Genomic DNA, 23,171 nt, shown 5'->3' on the forward strand with positions numbered 1-23,171 from the left:
CACAATATTTTGGTAGGTGAAACTTTTCTATATGCTTGAAGTATTTTGCCAGAAGTCTTATTGAAATGGCATAATAAACAAAGGCAAATAATATATACAAAAGATGTGGGTATCTAGCAAAACACTTTAGAGAGAAAAGGTGTCTTATTCATTATGCAGTATCTTACTTACCATAGTGACCTTCTGAGCATGAGACTCCAGAGTCAGCTTCAGCATGTTTGCCGCCTCAGATGCAGTTTTATAATCAGGTAAAGAGAGTTTCTTCAAGAGACTCCATACGAAGTCGGTGAGCAAGGAAGGCAGTAAGTGTTGTCCTACACTCTGAAACCAAGAAAACTATGACCTCAGATCTCATATACACCAGCATAAAAAAGACAACTAAATGTTGGGAGGGATGCAAGTGTATACAACTGTGTTAACTGAAATATGGTAGATTCAAGGGAGAACTCCGATAGTGTAATTCCTTAGAAAGGCAGAGACAAAGTTCAATAAAAGAAACCCTAGGAAGCTTTGTTTAAATAAGTCACCATGAAGAGTAATAACATGTATGAGGCAGAAACCACAGGGGGGAAAATAGGGTAAGATACCTGAGCAATTTTAGTTTTGTATTGATTCATGGTTTGGGGTAGGACTTGTAGATCCAGAGAAAGCAGAAAGTCATTACTTCCAGACCCATAATTCTTGGTGGCTTTCGCAGTATCCATGTCCCCTGTATGAAAGGAAAAGAGTTTCAGGATGTTCATTGATCATGATTTCCATGTAGGACATTGTTATTTCCAATTCCTTTTTCCTTCCTAATTCTCTATACCTAAAGTATTCTGACTACCTAGCAGTCTGTTCATAGCTTAGTCACATAAAATACCCACTCACCAAGAACTTATAAAGTGTTTAAGAGGTCTTGTGAAATATGAAGGACACAAGTAATCTTAATAAGCTGACCAGCTATCAAATAGATTTAGACCATCAAATGGATTGTTCAGTGCACAAGAAAAAATGATTGGGAGGTTTATTGGTTAGAGATCTAAGTGGCAGACATTTTTGAAAATGTCTTATTCCTAAGGAATAAGACATTAAGAATGTCAGGAAAAGTCGTTGTGAAAGAATTTTGTTTGTTCAAAGCTAAATAGAAATATTTACCTATAACATTCTAAGTAAACAAGTTAGTCATTTTTTGTATGTATACATGCATGTAAGACATATTACCAGAGTTAAAAACTGAACATAGGAAAGGACCTCTAGGATATGGAAACACGAGCTTTATAATGTGTGATTGTTATTATGTTATTTCTCATCTCTTTTGTTGCCCCTTTGTTAATCTCATATTGTTGCAGTATATTACCTTGTTATCTGGAATATTGTATATATGCTTATTTGGTTATTTGAAATAGGATAGGGAAGGGGGGGAATAAGATGAGGGTTGGGGGTGGGGGTAGGGAAATGGGGTCCAAGACATGAGAAAGGGTATCAATGTTTGAGAAGTAATGCACCTTCTATGTGGTGAAAATAATGCAACCCTTCTGTTAATTGCAATAAAAATATATGAAAAAATAGTTTCCATTGTAGAGGTCTTTCATATCCTTGATTAATTCCTAGGTATTTTATTCTTTTTGAGACTATTGCGAATGGGGTATCTTTCCTCATTTTCAGTCACTATCTTCTTGGTGGTACACAGAAAAGCAACTAATTCCTGTGGGTTGATTTTATACAGTTCTACTTTACCAAAGATTTTAATCAGCTTACTAGCTTGCAGGAGGAGTTTATTAAGTCCTTTAAATATAAGATCATGTCATCTTCAAATAGTTTTCCTTCTTTTTCCCTATTTAAGTTCCCTTTATGTATTTCTCCTGCCTTATTGATCTTGCTTGAATTTCCATTACTATATTGAGAATTGGAAAGAGCAGACATCCATGTCTCATTGCTGATTTTAGAAGGAACAGTTTTAGTTGTTTCACCATTAAGTATGTTGACTGTAGGTTTGTCATAAACAGTCTTTGTTATATGTTCCATGGATTCATGGATTCTCCAGAGCTTTTTATCATAATTGGAAAAGCTTTGTCTGCATCTGTAGAGATGATCATGTGGCTTTCATCCTTGCTTCTGTTAATGTGTTAAATTACATTTATTGATTTATGTATGTTGAATCAGCTTTGTATCCCTGAGATGAATCCCGACTGACCATAGTGTATTATATTTTTGATTAGTTGTTAAATTTGGTTGACCAGAATTTTTTTCACATATTTTTATTGTAATTAATAGAAGGGTTACATTATATTCACTAGATAAAAGGTACATTACTTCACAAATATTGATACCCTTTCTCATGTCATGGTCTCCATTTCCCTCCTCTCCTCCCCCCTGCTATTGGCCAGAACTTTGTTGAGAAGTTTTGAATCTATGCTCGTCAAAGAATCCCTACCAGGTTTGGGGTATAGTATTTCTTGAAGTGATTGTATGGCAAAGACTTTCTTGACAATGCTCAAACTATTTTTAAGCTACATTTTAGAAACTGAAGCTATAGCTCTTGAGGTAGGACTAAGGCATTCATGGTATAAAATTGTCCTGAGGCTCATCAATAAGATAATTATTGATACATTCTTAGTAGCTTTCAGAACCCATGGAGAACCATTCTTACCATTCTGACACCTCGCAATGCTGAGAAGGTAATACATTCCCGAGGATGCTTGCTGTACAATTGATGGATCAGTATGATAGCATAAGAGAGACAGCTCTGCTGCCAGGACACCTAAACATGGAGCATCCACACTTGTCTATTGGAGAAACAAAGGAGAAAACTGTTGTGCATAGTCAACCTTAAATGTTCCTCTTAGCAGAACAGTATTTGAGGGTAGACCTCATGGCTTAAAACATCTTCACTTATCCAGGCACAGTGGCTCACGACTGTAATCCAAGCTACTCTGGAGGCTGAGATCTGAGGATTCCATTTCAAAGCTAGCCCAGGCACTAAAGTACTGAAGTCTGTGAGACTTTTTCTCCAATCACTAAAAAATCAGAAGTAGTGCAGTGGCTCAAGGGGTAGGGTGGTCGCCTTGAGCTGAGGAGCTCAGAGATAGCACCCAGGCCCGAAGTTCAAGCCCCATGACTAGCCAAAAAGAAAGAAAGAAAGAAACATCTTTACTTAAATCTTGCCTCTGTTACTCTGAATTTGCTCATAAAACAAATGCCATTTTGTAACATTTACCAATATGGGGATGGTAACATAACAGAAAAATCCCTGAAAAGCACCTGAAAACAATGGTAATTCAACTAATGCTAGTTTCTATTCTTTATATTAATTTGCAAATTATGGGCAGCAAAATCCTAGGATCTGGGGGAAATAGACAAGTGTGTGGATTTCCAGAATTTTTAGTGTTCCACTTTTGTATGTGAGAGCCTTTACATAAAACTATAAATCAGTGAAGTGTAATTTTTTTTCCTTTTACAATTTCTCTATTCCTAGAGAAATATGCTTCCTTAAAAATCTGTGTGTGTGTGTGTGTGTGTGTGTGTGTGTGTGTGTGTGTGTGTTAGATCTATGGGAAGCTTAGTTTTCAATTCATTAAAACTAATTTTTACTGTCTTGTTTTATGTATCTTCCGATACACTGATAACCATTTATAAAGGACATAAATTTGGGGCTGGGAGTTTGGCCTAGTGGTAGAAAGCTTGTTAGCATGCATGAAGATCCAGGTTCACATTTATAGAAAAAGCCGGAAATGGTGCAGTGGCTCAAGAGGTAGAGCAGTAGCCTTGAGGAAAGCCCATGGACAATGCTCAGGTCCTGAGTTCAGTCCCCAGGACTAGCAAAAATAAATAAATAAATAAATAAATAAATAAATAAATAAATAAATAAAGGACATAAATTTTAAATGAAAGCTAACTTATGCCTGGTGCCAATGGCTTATATGCTTTTAATCCTAGCTACTTGGGAGGTTGATATCTGAGGACTATAATTACAAGCCAGTCCAGGAAGAAGAGTTCATGAAATTTATATCTCCAATTAACTACCAAAAAGCCAAGGCAAAGTGGAGCTGTGGCTCAAGTAGTAGAGAACTAGCCTTGAACACAGTGGCTTAGGGGAAACACTTGATCCCTGACCCTGAATTCAAGCTCTGGTACTGCCATCAACACACACACACACACACACACACACACACACACACACACACACACACACACACACACACACACACACACACACACACACACACACACACACACACACACACACACACACACACACACACACACACACACACACACACACTACCAGGTTGGTTTTAGATTGTTTCAGTGTTCTGAAAAGTGCTCATGTGCTTCCACCTGGTGGCACTTAGTGCACATTGCAGGAGGGAACAGCAGGGTAGTCTACCTAGCTTTTCTTTTTTTTTTTTCATATATTTTTTACTGTAATTAATAGAGGGTTACATGATATTTGCCAGATAGATGGTGCATTAATTCCCATACATTGATACCCTTTCACATGTCTTGGTCCCCATTTCCCTCCCCCACCCCAACCCTCATCTTGTTTTCCCCCATTTCCTATCCAATTTCAAATAACCAAATACAAATATATCCAATATATCAGGTAACAAAGTGAGATACTGTAACAATATGAGATAACCAAGGGAAAGCAAAAGAGATGAGAGATAACATAGTACCTTAAGAACAACAATCATTCATTATATGGCTTATGTTTCTATATCTTAGAGATCCTTTCATTTAGCGTCCTACTATATGGCCTTTCTACCTAGCTTTTCAAACACTCCCAGGAGAGTTGGGGACTCTCAACTAACAGGTAGGAAGTCCTTCTGCTGCACACTTGAACTTGCACATTTATTCTTTCAGAGTTGAAACCTGGGCTATATTTATGGTAAAATGACCCATACTCCAGCATAAGAAAAAGAAAAGGAAGATGACTGAAGATGAAACTACAAAAGACCTTACTGGTTATGAGTTCAGCTCATTAGACTATATATATATATATATATATATATATATATATATATATATATATATATGGAGAGAGAGAGAATATATATATATATGTATATATACTCAAAAGTAGATAAAAGAACATGATGAAGTTCCAGGCAAATCGTTGGACAGAAATAATCTTAAGCCTCACTTGATATATATGTATATGTATATATGTATATATATGTACATAGTTACATATGTACTAACCATACTCCTTCAGATATTTGTATTAACCTCAAGCCATATTAAAAGTTGAGTGACACACTCTAAGTCAGAAAAATTAAACAAGACAGTCTCTCCTTTGGACACTGAAATAGGCAAGAATGAAGGCTATCATAGGCTGCATCCCTCAATTTAAGTAATTTGTAAATAGTACAATATTCCGAGCTGATTTGGGGACAAAATAGAAATCAGATTTTTAAGAAAAGGCTAACCTAGATTTTATTTCACTTTTAATTTTGTATATATACTATATCTGTGTATATATATACACATATATGTATACATATAAATCTATATGTACATATACATCTCTCTCTCTATATATATATATATATATTGTTGGTAGTGGGGCTTGAACTCTGGGGGCCTGGGTGCCATCCCTGGGCTCTTCAGCTCAAGGCTAGTGCTCTACCGCTTTGAACCACAGCATCACTTCCAGTTTTCTGGTGGTTACTTGGAGATAAGAGTCTCATGCTTTCCTGACTGGGCTGGCTCTGAACCAAGATCCTCAGAGCTCAGCCACCAGAATAGCTTGGACTGCAGGCACGTGCCACCAGAGCTCAGCCATTTTTCTGGTTTTATAGAACTTGGTTTTCTTTACCCTTTCTTTGCATATCTGCTTACATAGTGACATTCATTCTTTCCTGTGGCTTCTTTTATTTTTCCCTTCTGTATGTAGGATTCCCTTTCAGGGGGTATTTTTTTCATTTATCCTTCAATTATAAAAGGATGGCATTTGGGGGTACAGCAATTCAAGTTGGCGGTTATTTACTTGCTAGGCTTGAAATACTTCATTTCATGCGTTTTTTGCTTTTAAAGTTTGTTTTCAGAAATATGCTACTATTTTAATAGGCTGCATTTATAGGCAACTTTCTGCTTTTCTCTTCCTTCTGGTTTTCACTATTCTTCCCTTGTTTTTTCATTTATTTTTATTGTAATTAATAGAAGGGTTACATTATATCCACCAGACAGGAGGTGCATTACTTCACAAACATTGATATCCCTTCTCATGTCTTGGTCCCCATTTCCCTCCCTCACCTCCAACCCTCATCTTGTTTCTGCCCCTTCCCTATCCTATTTCAAATAAACAAATAAACATATATACAGTATATTAGATAACAAGGTAAAAGACTGTAACAATATGAGATAACCAAGGGACAGCAAAAGAGATGAGAGATGAGAGTACATTAAGGACAACAATCACTCATTATATGACTTCTGTTTCTCTATCCTGGAGGTCCTTTCATTTAGCATCATACTATATGGCCTTATGTGTCTAGGTTTTGCTCTATTGTAAATCTCTGCTAGGAGAGCCCAAGGTTTCTACTAATTATGACAAATGAGGGAAACCATTGAGCCTATGTTCCTTGGAGTCTGGCTTACTTCACTTAATATGATTTTTTCTAAGTCTTTCCATTTCCTTACAAATGGGGCAATGTCATTCTTCTGACAGCAGCATAGAATTACATTGTGTACAAATACCACATCTTATTGATCCACTCATCTATTGAGGGGCATCTGGGTTGGTTCCATATCTTTGCTATGGTAAATAGTGCTGCAATGAACATCATTGTGCTAGTGGATTTAGTATGCCCTTGTTTCTGGATGGTTGGGTAAATGCCAAGTAGTGGAACTGCTGGGTCATAGGGGAGCTCTATGTTTAGCCTTTTGAGGAACTGCCACACTGCTTTCCATAGTGGTTGAATGAGTTTGCACTCCCACCAACAGTGTAGTAGTGATCCCTCCTGGGCCACATCCCTGCCAGCATCTATTGTTATTAGATTTCTTGATCATGGCCATTCTAACTGGAGTGAGGTGGAATCTTAGAGTTGTTTTGATTTGCATTTCTTTTATGACCAGAGATGTTGAGCATTTCTTCATATGTCTATAGGCCATTTTTGTTTCTTCTTCAGAGAAGACTCTCTTTAAGTCTTTGGCCCAGATTTTAATGGGATGGTTGTTTCTTTGGAGATTAGTTTTGGAGTGATTCAATTTTTTGAGCTGTTGATATATTTTAGATATGAGGCCTTTGTCTGTTGTATGGTTAGTGAAGATCTTCTCCCAATCTGTAGGCTTTCTAGTTTATTTGCTATGTCCTTTGCCATACCGAAGCTCTGCAGTTTAATGCAGTCCCACTTATTCAGACTTTTTCTGATTTGTTGTGTTTCTGGGTCCTTATTAAGATAGTTTCAACCTGTGCCAAGGAGGCTTAGTGTATCTCCTATTCCTTCTTGTAAAATTTTCAGTCTATCTGCTTTTACCTCCAGGTCTTTGATCCATTTGGAGTTAATCCTGGTGCAGGGTGATAAAGAAGGATCCAAGTTTAGTTTTCTGAAGGTGCTTAACCAGTACTGCCAGCACCACTTGTTGATGAGGCTGTCTTTCTTCCATTCTATTTTTTTTGGCTCCCTTATCAAAGATTAGGTGGACACAGGCCTGTGGGTTAATATCTGGGTCCTCAATTCTATTCCATTTGTCCTCAGGCCTGTTCTTGTTCCAGTACCACGCTGTTTGGGTCACTATAGCTCTGTAGTAGAGTCTAAAGTTTGGTATTGAAATTCTTCCTGAGCTGTTCTTTCTGCTCAGAATTTTTTTTCTATATGGCATCTTTTATTATTCCATATGAAATTTTGAATTGCCTCTTCTAATTCTTTAAAGAATGACATTGGGATATTGATGGGTATTGGATTGAATTTGTAGATAGCCCTTGGCAAGATTGCCATTTTCAAGATGTTGATTCTTCCAATCCAGGAGCAAGGGAGGTTTTTCCATTTCCTCAGTTCTGCTTTAATTTCCTTTTTCAGGGTTTTAAAGTTTTCATCAAAAAGGTCCTTTACATTCTTAAGTTAATTCCTAGGTACTTTAGTTTTTTTTGAGCTATTGCAAAAGGAGTTGCTTTCCTGATGGTTGCCTCATTCCTCTCATTGTTGGCATATAGGAAGGTAGTTGATTTTTGAGGGTTAATTTTATAGCATGCTACCTCGCCAAAGTTTTGAATCAGCTCAAGCATCTTTGGGTTCTTTAAATACAAAATCATGTCATCTGCAAAGAGGGAAAGTTTCACTTCCTTTTTTCTATTTGGATCCCCTTTATGCTTGCTTCTTGCCTTTTTGCTCTGGCTAGGAATTCTAATACTATGTTAAGAGGAGTGGAGGGAGCGTCTTCCCTTGTTTTATAAGCCTAATGTTTAAATGATGATATGACATGGAGTTTCTTTTATCATCTTGTCTACTTGTAATCCTAAAATTGTCCTATACCTGAATAACATCTTTCTCAATATTTGAGACATATTCTGCTATCATTTTATTGACTCTGTGTTGACTTTAGCTTGCATTTCTTCTATGTTCATGATTTTTTTAATGGTATCTCAGAGGTTAATTTTTTGGTTTGTTGAGATTATCATTTCCAGATCTTAAATTTTACCTTTTCTCAGAATTTCTATATCTTCATTGAGTTCATCATATATAATTCTTATTTGATTTTACTTGTGTGTTCATTATCATCCTTTTAAAGTTCACTGAGCAATTGTTATATTTACTTTTAATTGATTTAGTATCCCATCTATTTTATAATTAATGAGGTTGGAAGTGTCCTGTTGCCTTATTTTTTAATATCTGTTCTGCTTCTGTGTTGAAAATGTTGCACCTGAGGCTGAGTAGTTGGTTCAACGGTCTAAGCACTTATTTTCTTTCAATTAAACATTCTCAGTGTTCAAGCAGGACAATGTAGAGGTGGTGTTGGTTGCTGTTTTTCTCCTCTACGCTGAGGAGATGACTCAGTAGCCCAGAATTTGCCCTCCAGTCCAGAGCACTAGGCACAGTCCCCAGCCCTGATAAGTTAAACTAGCTAGAGTCTCTTGTAGATGTCTGTTATCTGCTACCGGGGTGCTTTACCATCTGTGGGGTAGGTGGACAGGTTTTCCAAGTTTGTGTCTCAGAGACTGCTAACATCCAAGCCTCAGAGTGACCTCCAAAGACATCAGAGAGTGGGTGTAGCAGACCCAACACTGAGTTCTGAACTGGCTGGTAGAGAACTGAGGGCTCTATTATTTTTGCCTATTGGTCTCAATACTTATTTCACCTCCCAGGGAAGTCCTTGATCAGAAAGTTTGGATCTAGGGCCCTCAGTCCTATGTGGAAGCAATCATATGGCAGATGCCACTGTTGGTGCTAGGACTAGGTGCTTTCAGGCTCTACCCAAGGGAGGGTAGAGGGGAGGCTGGGGAAGTCATGTGATTTTGCAGGCCCGAGTTGGGACCCTTGGACTTGCTTGTCAACACACACACACACACACACACACACACACACACACACACACACACACACGTGTAAGCCTTCAGAGCTTTTTGCCTCTGCCAGCAGTTCACTTGCCTGGTGGGGAGAGGCAGCTACAGAAGTCATGTGACTTGGTAGATTTGAACTTGGAGGATTTGAGGCCAATCCATGCAGCCAGGAGGCAGGCTTTGGAGGCTGAGGAAGATGTCACTCAAGGCACTATGCCCTGTTTTCTATTATGACCCCTGCACAATGTGAACTGCGACCCATCAGGGAGAGAGAGGCCTCTGATCCCTACATATGACACTGATTAACATTCCCACTGAGTGGGCTTCTTTGTGGGACCATATGCAAGGTTTTTCCCTCTCCATAATCACCTTTGGTGGCTATTCTCAGGGTTAAAACAGTGGGACATTTCTAATCCAACACCTTCCTTCTACCATTTTTTTTTATGGAAAAATACTTGAGTTACTTGCATACATTTAACACAAAAGTAATAGTCTGGAATGTTTGAGGAAAAAATGGAGAAAGGATGAACAATTTGTAAGGTTTCAAGTAAAATTCATTGTGGTCAATGTCCAATTTTATAAAGCATAATGCATCCTAATTATTTGAGAAACCCAGTTACTCTCAACTATAATGCATCTGAATCAGTTGTTTGAATCTGATTGGATCAAAGTCATACAGAATATTGGCTCATTTTCAGCAATCTCCATTGATGAGCATGAATAATGTCAAGCAGACAGTCTAGTGTTCTCAAATCCCCCATCATGCCAAGCAGCACTTTAGAAATGCATTCTGCAGGGGCAGTGGCATTATTGCGGTTATGATTTACCTGTCCTCTCGCTTTCTTAGATGCAAAGCTCAACACCCTGCTGATGATCACCATTACTCTTTCTTGAAAATATAAATTGTCTTCATTCATCCAGTTCATCATTTCCTGTTGAAATCACAAGTCTCCTTAGAAATGTGGTATTTTTATTACTTAATATTCCCTTCTATTCTCCAGCTATAGTAATCTTGGATCCTAAGAAAATCCATGAGTTATCTAACTTTATCTCAGAACTCAGCAACTCTCAAATAACCATTATTCTACTGTATCTACTGTAGTAACTCCATCTGTTTAAAATTAATTAGAATTCATACATTACTAATATTCATCACAATGATCATTTGTCAGGCATCATGAAAAGCTTGATATAATGTAATGGTACCGTAACTACCATTTTCTTTTTTTTTATAATATTTATTTATTTATTTATTTATTCCCAGTCCTGGGCTTGAGCTCAGGGCCTGAGCACTGTCCTTGGACTTTCTCAAGGCTAGAGCTCTACCACTTGAGCCTCAGCACCACTTCCGGCTTTTTTTCTATATGTGGTACCGAGGAATCGAACCCGGGTCTTCATGCATGCTAGGCAAGCACTTTAACCACTAGGCCAAACTCCCAGCATAACTACCATTTTCTAAGTACATATTTTCCTAACAACAACAAAAAAACCCCACACAACATCTACTTCCTTTCATTTTTCTTCTTCGTTTATTTTTGCTAGTCCTGGGCTTGGGCTCAGGGCCTGAGCACTATCCTTGGGTGTTCTCAAGGCTAGGGCTTTACCATTTGAGCCACAGCACCATTTCTGGCTTTTTTCTATGTATGTGGTACTGAGGAATCAAACCCAGATCTTCGTGCATGCTAGGCAAGCATTCTAACACTAGGCCAAACTCACGGCCCCTCCTTTTCATTTTTAAAAGAGAACTGAAATTTTATCTTATCATAAAATGGTCCTTTTCTTGGCATCATCTTTCATTAGTTTTATATTAGTTTCATTTGTTGTTAGCTTTATTTTATTTTTGTTATCTTTAAATAGTTGTACAGAGTTTCAAGTCAACATATCAATTTATGAGTGTAATGCATATTTAACATATCTCAGCATTCCTCTCCAAATTCATCACCCAAAAATAATATGTCTCAGAAACTGTGTTACTTGAGGCAACTTGGTTAGAAATGTTGTGCTCATTTTAATTTAAATCTGTCACACGCACGTTCTATTTGTTCTAAATCCTAACATCATTGTATCTATGCCAATGACTTGAGGTAAATCTTGTTGCAGTGACTTCTCCTATGTGGCATAGTGTTTTGAAGTTCATTTTCAGAATGTCTGAGACTAGGCAATATGTAAAAAAACAGAATTATTTTCTTACAATTTGGTTAAGTTATGAAATCCAAGGTTATAAGAGCTCTCCTTTGCTGAGGGTCTTCTTGCTACATCACCCATGGCAGAAGAAGAGCAGAGAGCCAAGGAAAGAGAAAAATGAAGGGGCCAAGTTCATCTTTCTTTTAAAGTATCTACTTCCACAGCAATGTTTGCAGTCCATTCATGATGGAAATGTCGTTGATATACAAGATATCTAAAGATATCTCCATTAACCTGTTGCACTGGGGATTGATTATAATATATAAACTTTCAAAGGGTATAAGCAAACCATAGCAAGTGGAACTCACAAGGATAGAACATTCACAGGGTTCCTTTCCTGGGAAAGGGATTGTGAAGCAGCATGGGTAGAGTGTCTGTTGCAGAACAGCTAGTTGTTTAGATATATAAGTAGGTGGTTACGGACAATAGTATTCTTCACTACCCCACATTACATTCATCCATATTTTGCCTTCTATTGATGTCATCTCTTAAGATTTATTCCTCAAAAGTATATTTTGGGGCTTACAGTGTGGCCTAGGGGTAGAGTGCTTGCCTAGCATGCAGAATTCCCTAGGTTCAATTTCTTGGCACCGTATGCACAGAAAAAGCTGGAAGAGGTGCTGTGGCTCAAGTAGTAGAACATTAACCTTGAGGAAAGCTCAATGATAGTATCCAGGCACTAAGTTCAAACTCCAGGACTGGAAAAGAGAAGTATATGTTTGTAACTCAATTTAAGTGATTTTTATTTGGTGAATAATTTTACTTTATTGGAAGTATGGGAAAACATATTCTGCCTCCTAAGCTGAGGAGATACAAATTTGAAAAATTAGAAGTGAAACATGAGTACTTTATGGTAAGTAGGATTGTTCCTTTTACATTCACCTTTAAGATCTGTAGTTTGTAGAGGTCTTTAGATACTAAAATCAGAAGAGTGTCCTCATACATGTTGAAGATGCTCATATACACACTCTGAAATATAAAACAATCACATAACAAAGACATTATTACCTATCTGTCTTGCATCTAGAGGTCCTAAATTCTTCCCATGCATTGAAGGTAAAACAAGAGGAAAATAGCTATATTGAGTAAGACCTCATTCAATACTATAGGCAAGCAAATGCTTTTCTAGCTTCTAAGTCAAGGGTGGTAGGTTGCTACTTGTCCTTGTTAACTAATGAACCATTAACAAAAAGCTTAACAAGCTTGTTCCTATAAATTCTACGTAATCCAGTATTTATAAGATGACCTACGGTATAGATCAGTGCTAGAAAGTACCATTTGTCTAAGAAAATGAAGGAGAAGGCAGTAAATTTTGTGACCTACTACATTCTTCTAGTATGCTATGACATATAGGAATGTCTTGTCCAGATTTAAGAAACAAAAAATCTTACCTCCAGTTCCTCCTTGTCCCCAGCATTTGTCCCCATGGTTTTCACTATTTCAAGAGTTGGAATAGCAAAGGCCTTTCTAAATGATGACTCTATTATGCTCAACTGAGATTCAAACTGCACTAAAGGATCTACAAAACTGATAAGAACAAAGTATAATCATTAAATTAGGAAGAATTCGAGTGTAACCTAACTTTATTGGATTCTACTGTGACAGGAAAGTATATACTAGAAATGGAAGCCCAGATTTGGCTTTAAATAACTCTTTTTAACAACAATGATTTTAATATGAAAGAATAAATGTCTTTATAAATATAATTCATAAATCAGAATTTATTTCCCCATGAATTATGCTTCTAAAATTATGACTGGCTATGGGGTTTAGCCAAGTTTCCTCTCCATGTTAAGGTTTAGACTGTTGAAATGTGCTGCTGCTACAGTGTTTCTACTTGGTGATATTATAATTACCCATTTTAATAGTTTTACATTTTCCAGTTGATGATAAAACCTTCCCCATCATTAGCTAAGAAGACAATACACTTATTTATGCAATAGAGGAAAGACAGAGGCAAGACATGGGAAAGAAATCATAATTGCTAAAACGGGATGATGGATTTGAAGTGACTTTTATTGTTTCTCCCTTTGAAGGAAGATAGAGTATTTTAAAGATAGTTAATTAGTGAGATAAGAGAGCAAGACAGTTCACATACCTGGAGTTTATGGCCAGGATCATAGACTGATGACACAGCAGGTCTGAGTATGTATCTAGCAGGCTGTTTGCTATACTCTCCTAGGTATGGTCAACAGAAGCCCAGACAGAATACATGATTGCAGACTTGTGAAACTCACAGAAGAGCATACTAGGTCTTATTTATGATGATCAGATTACAAACTAAAGAATTGGTAAAAGACTGGAAAAACTACAACTTAATCCACAGTATTGTGTGAGCTGGATGACGTTTTACAGCCAGAGACTGTATAATTAGCATTTTCAAACAACTTTTGTGAGGGCTATTCCTTATCAGGAGTGGATTTTTTTGTTTGTTTGTTTGTTTGTTTTCCAGTCCTGCACTTGGGCTCAGGGCCTGAGCACGGTCCCTGGATTTTTCTCAAGGCTAGGGCTCTACCACTTGAGCCACAGCACCACTTCTGGCTTTTTGCTACGTATGTGGTACTGAGGAATCGAACCCAGGTCTTCGTGCATGCTAGGCAAGCACTCTACCACTAGACCAAACTCCCGGCCCCAGGAGTGGATATTTTTGTACCTCACTATAAAAGTTAAGTATAATCTACTCAGCATATATGTATATATATATACTCATTATGTATATATACTATTTCCCTATAAGCATAAGATATTTCTTGCTGATATACTATATTATAGGTATGTTAAGTAGATTGAACTTATATATGCTATATACATGTTGAGTAGATTATACTTTATACTTAAGTACTGTATATATTCATAAACACACACACACACATACAGTATTCAGCCATAACCTGATATTCTTTTTGTGACATGTACGAACTCAGAGAACATAGTACCAGGTAAAATAAACTAGGCACAGAATGAAGTACTGTATTTTCTTATATTTGTGAAATGGAGAAATAAGAAAATAACTGAAGTCATAGAAGTTAAGAATTGGTGGATACCAGGGATTGTGGCAGGAGGAGGGAAGTGAACAATATTAGCCAGAGGTGACAAGCTTTCGGGTATAAGATGAATAACTTATGGAGATCTAATGTACTATGTGGCTGCATTAATCCCTCTGCATTACTCTATTGTTTAGGGTAATAACTATTTTAAATTCCCCGAGAGTAAATCTTACATATCCTTTTCACACCACCACACACACACACACACACACACACACACACACACACACACACACCACACACACACACACACAGTGATAAACTACATGTGATGATGGATGTGTTTGTAAATTTGACTGTGGTCATGATGTATATGCATGCCAAATCTCTATAAAATACATCCTAAATTACTGGAGAGACCGTGATAGAATAGCTTTTAAAGTTCCATGCCCACTCTTGTCCATCTAAGCCTTTATTTCAATGTCACTTTGTTGTATGGGGACAACTTTTCATTGATATTCTCAACTCTAGTTCATAAATAAAGCTCCAAGTTTTCTTGTAGGACTGAAACATTATACAGATTTCTAAGAGGACTCATTCCCTCATATGAGCAAATGTTTGCCACTGGATGCCGCCTTGAAAACATTCCTTCTCTGTGCTGCTCCTTTATCTCCAGGGAACTTGGAATCCAAGTTTTTCTTGTGTGAGAAGTGATTTTATTATGAACAACATAGCATTCAACATATCCTATATGCTTAATAAGAACTTTTGAATAAAAGAGATAGCAGGGGCCGGTAGTTTGGCCTAGTGATAGAAAGCTTGCCTAGCATGAACAAAGACCCAAGTTCAATTCCTCCGTATACAGACGTAGAAAAACTCTGGAAGTGGTGCTGTGGCTCAAGTGGTAGAGCTCTAGCCTTGAGAAAGTCCAAGGACGGTGTTCAGGCCCTGAGCTCAAGCCCAGGACTGGCAAAAAAAGAGATAGCAAATGTCATACTTCACTTGAAATACTAAATTCATTGGCCTCATAGTTCTGCAATTATATACATGAAACATTCTCAGCTTAAACTGTGTGGTTCAGACTAGAAAACAGGGGAAGCTAAAAGAACTCTGAAAGTGGCTGAATTTATTGACAATTATGTCATGGCTGGAAAATTTCAACTGGACCATCAGCTGTTATCATTGTTCATGACTTTGATCTAGGATCATGTCAAAACTCCCTGTAAAATACCTCTCGCCACCCTCCCTCAGCCTTGAGCTTATTCACTCAGTTGTTACTTTACCACATGAGCCACATCCTACATTTTTGGCTTGTATTTGCAAGGTGGAGTTTAAGCTGAGCCTCACACTTTAATCCTCTTACCTATAGACTTTTGCAAAGCTGGGAGTTATAAGTATAGATCTCTGTCATGTGCTGTATGTTTTAATAATCAGTTGGATGGGGACCAAGACATGAGAAAGGTTATCAATGTTTGTGAAGTAATGCACCTTCTATCTGAATATAATGTAACCCTTCAATTAATTACAATAAAAATATATGAAAGAAAAAATCAGTTGGCCCATTCCTCTTTCTGAACATAAAGGATTATATATTGTATGACAGCCTTCTCCTGTGTTATATGTTAATTTGGACTTGGAAGTAAAAAGAACAATAATGTTTTTTAAGAAGTTCAACACACTTTTGAAAACCAAGACAATACTGTACTGTACACTTCATGAACATAACAATGAAAAACCAGTCTCTCTGCCCTCTGGTGGTAAAGCGAAAAATTATCTGAAGACCCAGAAAGCCCTAAATGAGAAAGGAAAGAGGCAAATTATTATGGGTCTCTCAAGCAAATAAATGATGACATCCACTCAGGTGAGGGGAAAGGGGCTGCAGTTGGTTGAGAAAGATTCCATGGTGTGGATGCCTTATAGAAAGATCAAGAGATGGAGGGTAAGGTGAGGGAAAAAGGGAGGCAAGCCTTTTGATGAAGGCCATTTATTTGAACGGTACTTGGATTTGAACTCAGGGCTCTGTACTTGTTAGGCAAGCATTAGTATTACTTGAGCCATGCCTCCAACCAGTTTTGGTCTGGTACTTTTAGAGATAGTAGTTTCAGTTTTCTCCTAAGTCAAGTTTGTTCCTTGATTCTCCTACCAAGACTTCTTGCCACAAGTAGGATGGTAAGAATGTGCCAGCATGCTCCTCTTTTTCTGTTGGGTGGGGTCTTGAAAACTCTTTTGCCTGGTCTGGCCTCCAGCTGTAATCCCTCCTATCTTGGCCTCTTTTTTGGTAGGATTGCACAGGGACCACCATTGCCCAGGCTAGCTGAAAGTCATTTCTAAGGAGTTGAGTTACAAAGAAATGCTGCATAGGAGGACAAGGGAAAAATAATTTTCAGCCACATTACCTTTTATCCCCTCCTGTAATTTAAATGCTAATTGTACACAATTGTAAACCTTTGTAATAGAAATGGTGAACAGAGTCTCCTAAACGACTTCAACTGCACTAATGTCTTCATAGAATATCACATACCATGCGATGCCATTTCACACAGGAGGACAGAGACTGGAGGTGACCTAACAGCCAGAAATAAAGAGGGGCATTATTCAAAAGCATTGAGCACATCTCTCATCACCTTAGTCAGATCTTATTCCTAAATCCGAGGCAAGCATAACTGTTATTAGCGTATGTATTTATTTATTTTGAGGATACTTGAGGCTGAACTCAGGTCCCCAGGCCTAGCAAGTGCTCTTTCCCTTGAGACACGTATCCAGTTCATTTTGCTTTTAGTTTATTTCTCAGGTAGAATCTCTTACTTTTCCCTTGGGTCTACTTTCAACTGCTGTCCTCATACATCCATCTCCTAAGCAGATGAGATTATAAGCATACACCACCAGGCCTGGCCCTTAGAAGCCAAACAACATTTGTTCCAGAGGATAGTAGTTCATTGAAAGAGAACCTACAGTAAATTGTCAACATTAATTGCTACAAGAGGAAGTTTACTTATTCATTTAACGTTGTTTAAGAAGTTCAAGATACTTTTGAAATCCAAGACAATACTGTACTGCATACTTCATGAACATAACAAGGAAAAATCACCCTCTTTGCCCTCTGGTGGTAAAGAGAAAAAAACCCATAAAGCCCTAAATGAGAAAGAAAAGATGCAAAGCAGTATGCGTCTCAAGCAAATAAATGATGGCATTCACTCAGGGGCGAGGGGAGAGGGGCTGCAGTTGGTTGAGAAGGATTCCACAATATGGATGTCTTGTAGAAAGATCAAGAGATAGTGAGGCAGGCTTTTCTTTTTTGACCACTCAGACTTGAATTTAATAATCATAGAAATCCAAAACAATCAGCGTCAAGTCTCAAAGTTGGAGTGGTCTCACCTGTAGGCGAGACAGACTCGGCTCAACCACTGAGCTGCCTCAACCAGCCAAGGAACTGCTACCAGTAGCATGAGTTCCCAATTATTACATCTCCTCATATGTACCATATGTTTAGTTTCAATAAAGCATTTGTATTCATGGCTCTGGGTCTCAGAGGAAGACTAAAAGAATGTGAGAAAGGTACAGATGTACTATATATTACCCTCTGCAGAGAGTTGGATTTCTGTTTATCACATTAAGATATTAGATATGTATTATTAATATAGAATATATTTACATTAATATATGCAGGATTAGGATGTCAAATGACATGGAGGAGGAAAAGAACATGGGTGTGGGAGTTGGGTTCAGCCTCAGACAAGCTGGGGAGACCACAGGCAAGTCAGGGAAGGCTTCAGTCAGACAAGCTTTCCTGTTAAGATTTCAAATCTATTCTTTTTTCTTCTTTTTTAACTGTAATTACTAGAAGGGTTACAGTTATATTTGCCAGATAGAAGGTGCATTACTTCACATACATTGATACTCCTTCTCATGTTTTTGTCCCCATTTCCCTCCCCCTCCAACTCCCCTCATTTTTTCCCTCTTCCCTTTCCTATTACAAATAAACAAATAAATGTAAATACAATATACCAGATAACAAGGTAAGATACTGTATGATAGGAGATAACCAAAAGACAACAAAAGAGATGAGAAATAACATAGTATATTAAGAACAACAACCATACATTATATGGCTCTTGTCTGCATATCCTGGAGGTCCTTTCATTTAGCCTCATTCTATATGGCCTTATGTATCTAGGTTTTTTTCCCTATTATAAATCTCTGCTAAGGGAGTCCAAGGTTTATACTAATTATGACAAATGAGGGAAACCATTGAGCCTATGTTCCTTTGAGTCTGGCTTACTTCATTTAATATGATTTTTTTCTAAGTCTTTCCATTTCCTTACAAATGGGGTGATACTGTTCTTTCTATGGCAGCATAGAATTCCATTGTGTATAAATACCACATCTTGTTGCTCCAATCATCTACTGAGGGGCATCTGGGTTGGTTCTATGTATTTGCTATGTAAATAGTGCTGCAACAAACATCGTTGTGCTATTGGCTTTAGTATGACCTTGTTTCTGGATGATTGGGTAAATGCCAAGTAGTGGAATTGCTGGATCATAGGGGAGCTCTATGTTTAGTCTATCACAATTGTTAATACTATATATAACTAATATCTTAATGTGATAAACAGAAATCCAAATCTCTGCAGAGGGTATTATTAGAAAAGAGACAATTATTAGAGCATAAAATGAATTATATCCATTAAAATTGTTAGTTGCTATTTTTTGGCATTACAATAAGAGCATATTTCTTCTCTGTATATCTTTGAAATTTATACAGATATTTATAGCCTAATATATGATTACTTTTTTCAAAGAATATTAGAGATAAAAGTATATATTCCTAGTTTCATGGATAGAGGTTGAGATATAGGTTTGTTTCTCTCTCTCTCTCTCTCTCTCTCTCTCTCTCTCTCTCTCTCTCTCTTTCTCTCTCTCTTCCTCTCTCTCACACACACACACACATGGACACTTATGCCTCTTTCTCTGTCTAGAATACCTTCAAACCTTACCTGTTCTTGAACTCCTTAAGGACATGATGATAGAGATAAATTAAAGTCTTCTACCAATGCTACAAAAGAGGGTTACATATTACTACACAAAGGAGTCATTTTTAAGAGTTCTGTTTTATTCTATTTTGATGCTGCTATTTAACTTGATGTGAGATTATATTAATTTTTTTCTTTTTATATTTTTTATTGTGATTAATAGAGGTGTTACAAGTATATTCATCAGATAGAAGGTGCATTGCTTCACAAATATTGATACTCCTCATGTTTTTGTCCCCATTTCCCTCCCCCTCCCACTCCCCTCATCTTGTTTTTCCCCCTTCCCTTTCCTATTTCAAATGAACAAATAAATGTACATACCATATACCAGATAACAAGGTAAGATACTATAACAATATGAGATAACCAAAAGACAACAAAAGAGATGAGGAATAACATAGTACATTAAGAACAACAATCACTCATTATATGGCTCTTGTTTCCATATCCTGGAGGTCCTTTCATTTAGCCTCATCCTATATGGCCTTATGTATCTAGGTTTTGCCCTACTGTAAATCTCTGCTAGGGGAGTCCAAGGTTTATACTAATTAGAAAGTAATCAGGATTAGAGATAACCTGAAGGATTCATATGGGAACAACCACTTACTTGTCTGTAATTTCTTTGTAACTTTTGATAAGATGAAGTAGTGAAGAGAAACTTTGGTGTTGCCTCTTATCCAAAGTTAAAAATACGTTGACTGGTTCTCAGGGATGAGAAAGAATCCTTTGCTGTGTTATCACTTGCCATAGCAACCATATATGTTTCAAAGGTTCCATTCTGGAAGGGATGTGGCACCTGGCTAGAATGTACTGACACATTCATATAACTGCCAATTCCCAATTGAGGCAGCTTCCTTTGTCTCTGACATTGAAAGCTAGCTCTGAATAGAAGTTGGACAAAGGATTTGATAGAAATTTCCAAGATGATTGAGTGGCTAGTAAATATAGAAATAGATATTAAGTCTCTTCTGAGTTAATGGAAACCAATGAAGTATTTCATAGCTGATAAACAAAACTAAAATAATACAAAAATAACGAACATGGATCATTTTCAATATAAAAAACAGGATAAAAAAGGAATTTTAATGTTCTCATACTCAAATGGGAAGTTTAAAGATTTTTAGAAACATCTGCACAATCTTTGCACTGAGAGACACGTGGAAGGATTTGCATTACAGCATTCTCTGACTACCAAGGCGGACAGGACGCTGGGTTTTACAGAAGCATCCCAGCTCAGAGCCACATCCAATCTCTATGGTATGCCCTAGTTCTATTCCACAGCTGGGGGTGATGCAGCCTGAGACAAGAGTCTGTCCTATTGGTGGACATGTCTATGCCTGGTGTTGAGGAAGGTATTGAGAGACTCTGACCATGGGAACTGGCCCAGGGATAAAGGCTGCTGGGTTTTGTTTGACTTATGTTGAGTTTCGCCACAGTGAGCTAAATACTGAGTTTCCAGATAAAATTCTGTGTTGGCTTACTTCTCTCACAATCTCCCCATCTTGGATGACTTTGTCACACTGTACTGAGGTCTGTGGAGGGATGAAGACAAGCCAGATTAAATACCAATGCTTAGTGCACCGAGTCTAGCTTAGGGGTAGGACCTGAATCTCGGCTTATTCACGGATTTCACTGTACCTTGTCTTGTACTTACTTTCACTGTACTTACCTTGTTCAAAGTCCAAGAACTGAATTCTGTCTTCTTCCTCCTTCATATGAGAGAAGAGAGAGAGGGGGGGAGGAGGGAAGGAGGGAGGGAGGGAGAGAGAGAGAGAGCTGGAATGTCTTCAGCACTTAAAAGTTCTGGCTGAAAGAGAGATTAAGACCTTCTCAAGTATTTGCCTGGCTTATACAGGTCCTTGTGTGTGCCCATAGTCTTCTAGATTTTCAGAAACAGAGCAGAACTTTCAGAGCCATCTCATTCCCCTAATTTTCCTCTTACGTGGTTTGGTTAGCTACTCACTTGCCACAGTTGGTATTACAACCCAAGACAAATACAAAGTGAAAAATTGCCACTGAAATTTCCAGAAGTGCTTTGGAAATAAAGCTGCACTGAATGAACTCTGTGAGAGATCAGATAAAGCAAGCCTGTGACTGGTGCACTTAGCGAGCAGTGCCAAATCACAATACCTTTTCTGGGAACCTTCTCTGATTGTGGTTATTCTGTGGGTGTTCACAGCTACTTATGGTTAGGTGGTTATTGATGTTTGAATGATCATAAGTAAACATGCTTCATATTATTTCTATCTTTCATGTCTTGAATTCTGATGAAGGTGATTCTGACAATACTGCTTCTATTCCCATTGCTTTTTATAAATGAGCAGAATTTTAGAGTGCCCTAGCATACCATTTCAAAGTGCATCCAGAACATTAATTTTGATAGGAAAAAGTTCTAAACAGTGTGAGAATAGTCAAACTGTGATCTCTCTTCACACAATGGAATTTGGAAGTAAGAACTGAAATTATATAAGATTATGCTTTATACAAATTATATATTTAAACATAAATAGCTATTGGAAATTAATTGCTAAGAGCAGTAAATTGTAGAACAATTCTTACAAGTAAATGATACTTATATAATTATATCAAGTATAGAATATGAAAACATACTTTTAAGGATACTATAGGGAGGGGTTGGGGAGAGGGAAAAAGAGGGGGTATCAAGGTTTGAGAAGTAATGTACTCATTACTTGATGAATGTAACTGAAAACCCTCTATATGTTATTACAATAATAAAAAGAGTAGAATACTATATACTATGCTTATATAATATAAATATAATTTGAGCACAATATATTTGCAAGTATGAAGTATATAATAAATAAAGTGTATAGTTTTATATAAATACATACTTGTACAAATGATACCTGCATAATTTCATGTACTTACAAGAAAGTAATGCTGATGCAGTGAATAATATTATGGGGGTAAAGTAGTGTTTAGTGTGTATATATTGATCCTAGGGCTTGAAATTAGGGTCAGGGTGCTGTCCTTGAGCTTTTATGCTCAAGGCTAGTGCTCTATCACTTGGCCATGGATCCATTTCTAGCTTTCTGGTGGTTGATTAGAGGAAGAGTCTCACAGACTTTCCTGCTCCAGTTGGTTTCAAACTGAAATCCTCAACTCTCAGCTACTTGAGAAACTAGGATCACAAGTATGTGCCAGTATCACCTGGCAGAAAGTATTTTGATATGAAGTACATAATTTAAAAAATAAACTATGGGGGCCAGGAGTTTGGCCTAGAGGTAGAGTGCTTGCCTTGCATGCACAAAGATCTGGGTTCGATTCCTTGGTACCACATATATAGAAAAAAAAAGCCTGTAGTGGTGCTGAGGCTCAAGTGGTAGAGCTCTAGCCTTGAGAAAGCCCAAGGATAGTGCTCAGGCCCTGAGCTCAAGCCCAGGACTGGCAAAAAAAAAGAGACTATGAAGACACATACTACACAAATGATAGTGTAGAGGAATGGAGACAGGGATAAAGGAGAAAATA

The 23,171-nt window shown here is 37.5% G+C and overlaps 1 protein-coding gene across 1 annotated transcript in view; it reads right to left on the bottom strand.

The window, feature by feature from the left end:
• Mroh9 (maestro heat like repeat family member 9) overlaps positions 1-20,410 on the bottom strand; it is a 49,307-nt gene extending 28,897 nt beyond the window's left edge. The window contains exons 1-10 of the mRNA XM_090340466.1: positions 20,290-20,410; positions 19,647-19,705; positions 17,174-17,217; positions 13,764-13,843; positions 13,057-13,192; positions 12,548-12,634; positions 10,309-10,413; positions 2,633-2,768; positions 588-709; positions 172-321 (exon numbers count right to left, since the gene is read on the bottom strand). Of these exons, the coding sequence (XP_090196592.1) occupies positions 172-321; positions 588-709; positions 2,633-2,768; positions 10,309-10,413; positions 12,548-12,634; positions 13,057-13,192; positions 13,764-13,843; positions 17,174-17,217; positions 19,647-19,671 (885 nt within the window). The 5' untranslated portion in view covers positions 19,672-19,705; positions 20,290-20,410. The remainder of the gene's footprint in view (positions 1-171; positions 322-587; positions 710-2,632; positions 2,769-10,308; positions 10,414-12,547; positions 12,635-13,056; positions 13,193-13,763; positions 13,844-17,173; positions 17,218-19,646; positions 19,706-20,289) is intronic.
• Between the last annotated feature and the right edge of the window lie 2,761 nt (positions 20,411-23,171).

The sequence above is a fragment of the Megascapheus bottae genome, chromosome 10 (assembly GCF_031878675.1).
Source record: "Megascapheus bottae isolate mThoBot1 chromosome 10, mThoBot2.hap1, whole genome shotgun sequence".
Lineage (NCBI taxonomy): Eukaryota > Metazoa > Chordata > Mammalia > Rodentia > Geomyidae > Megascapheus > Megascapheus bottae.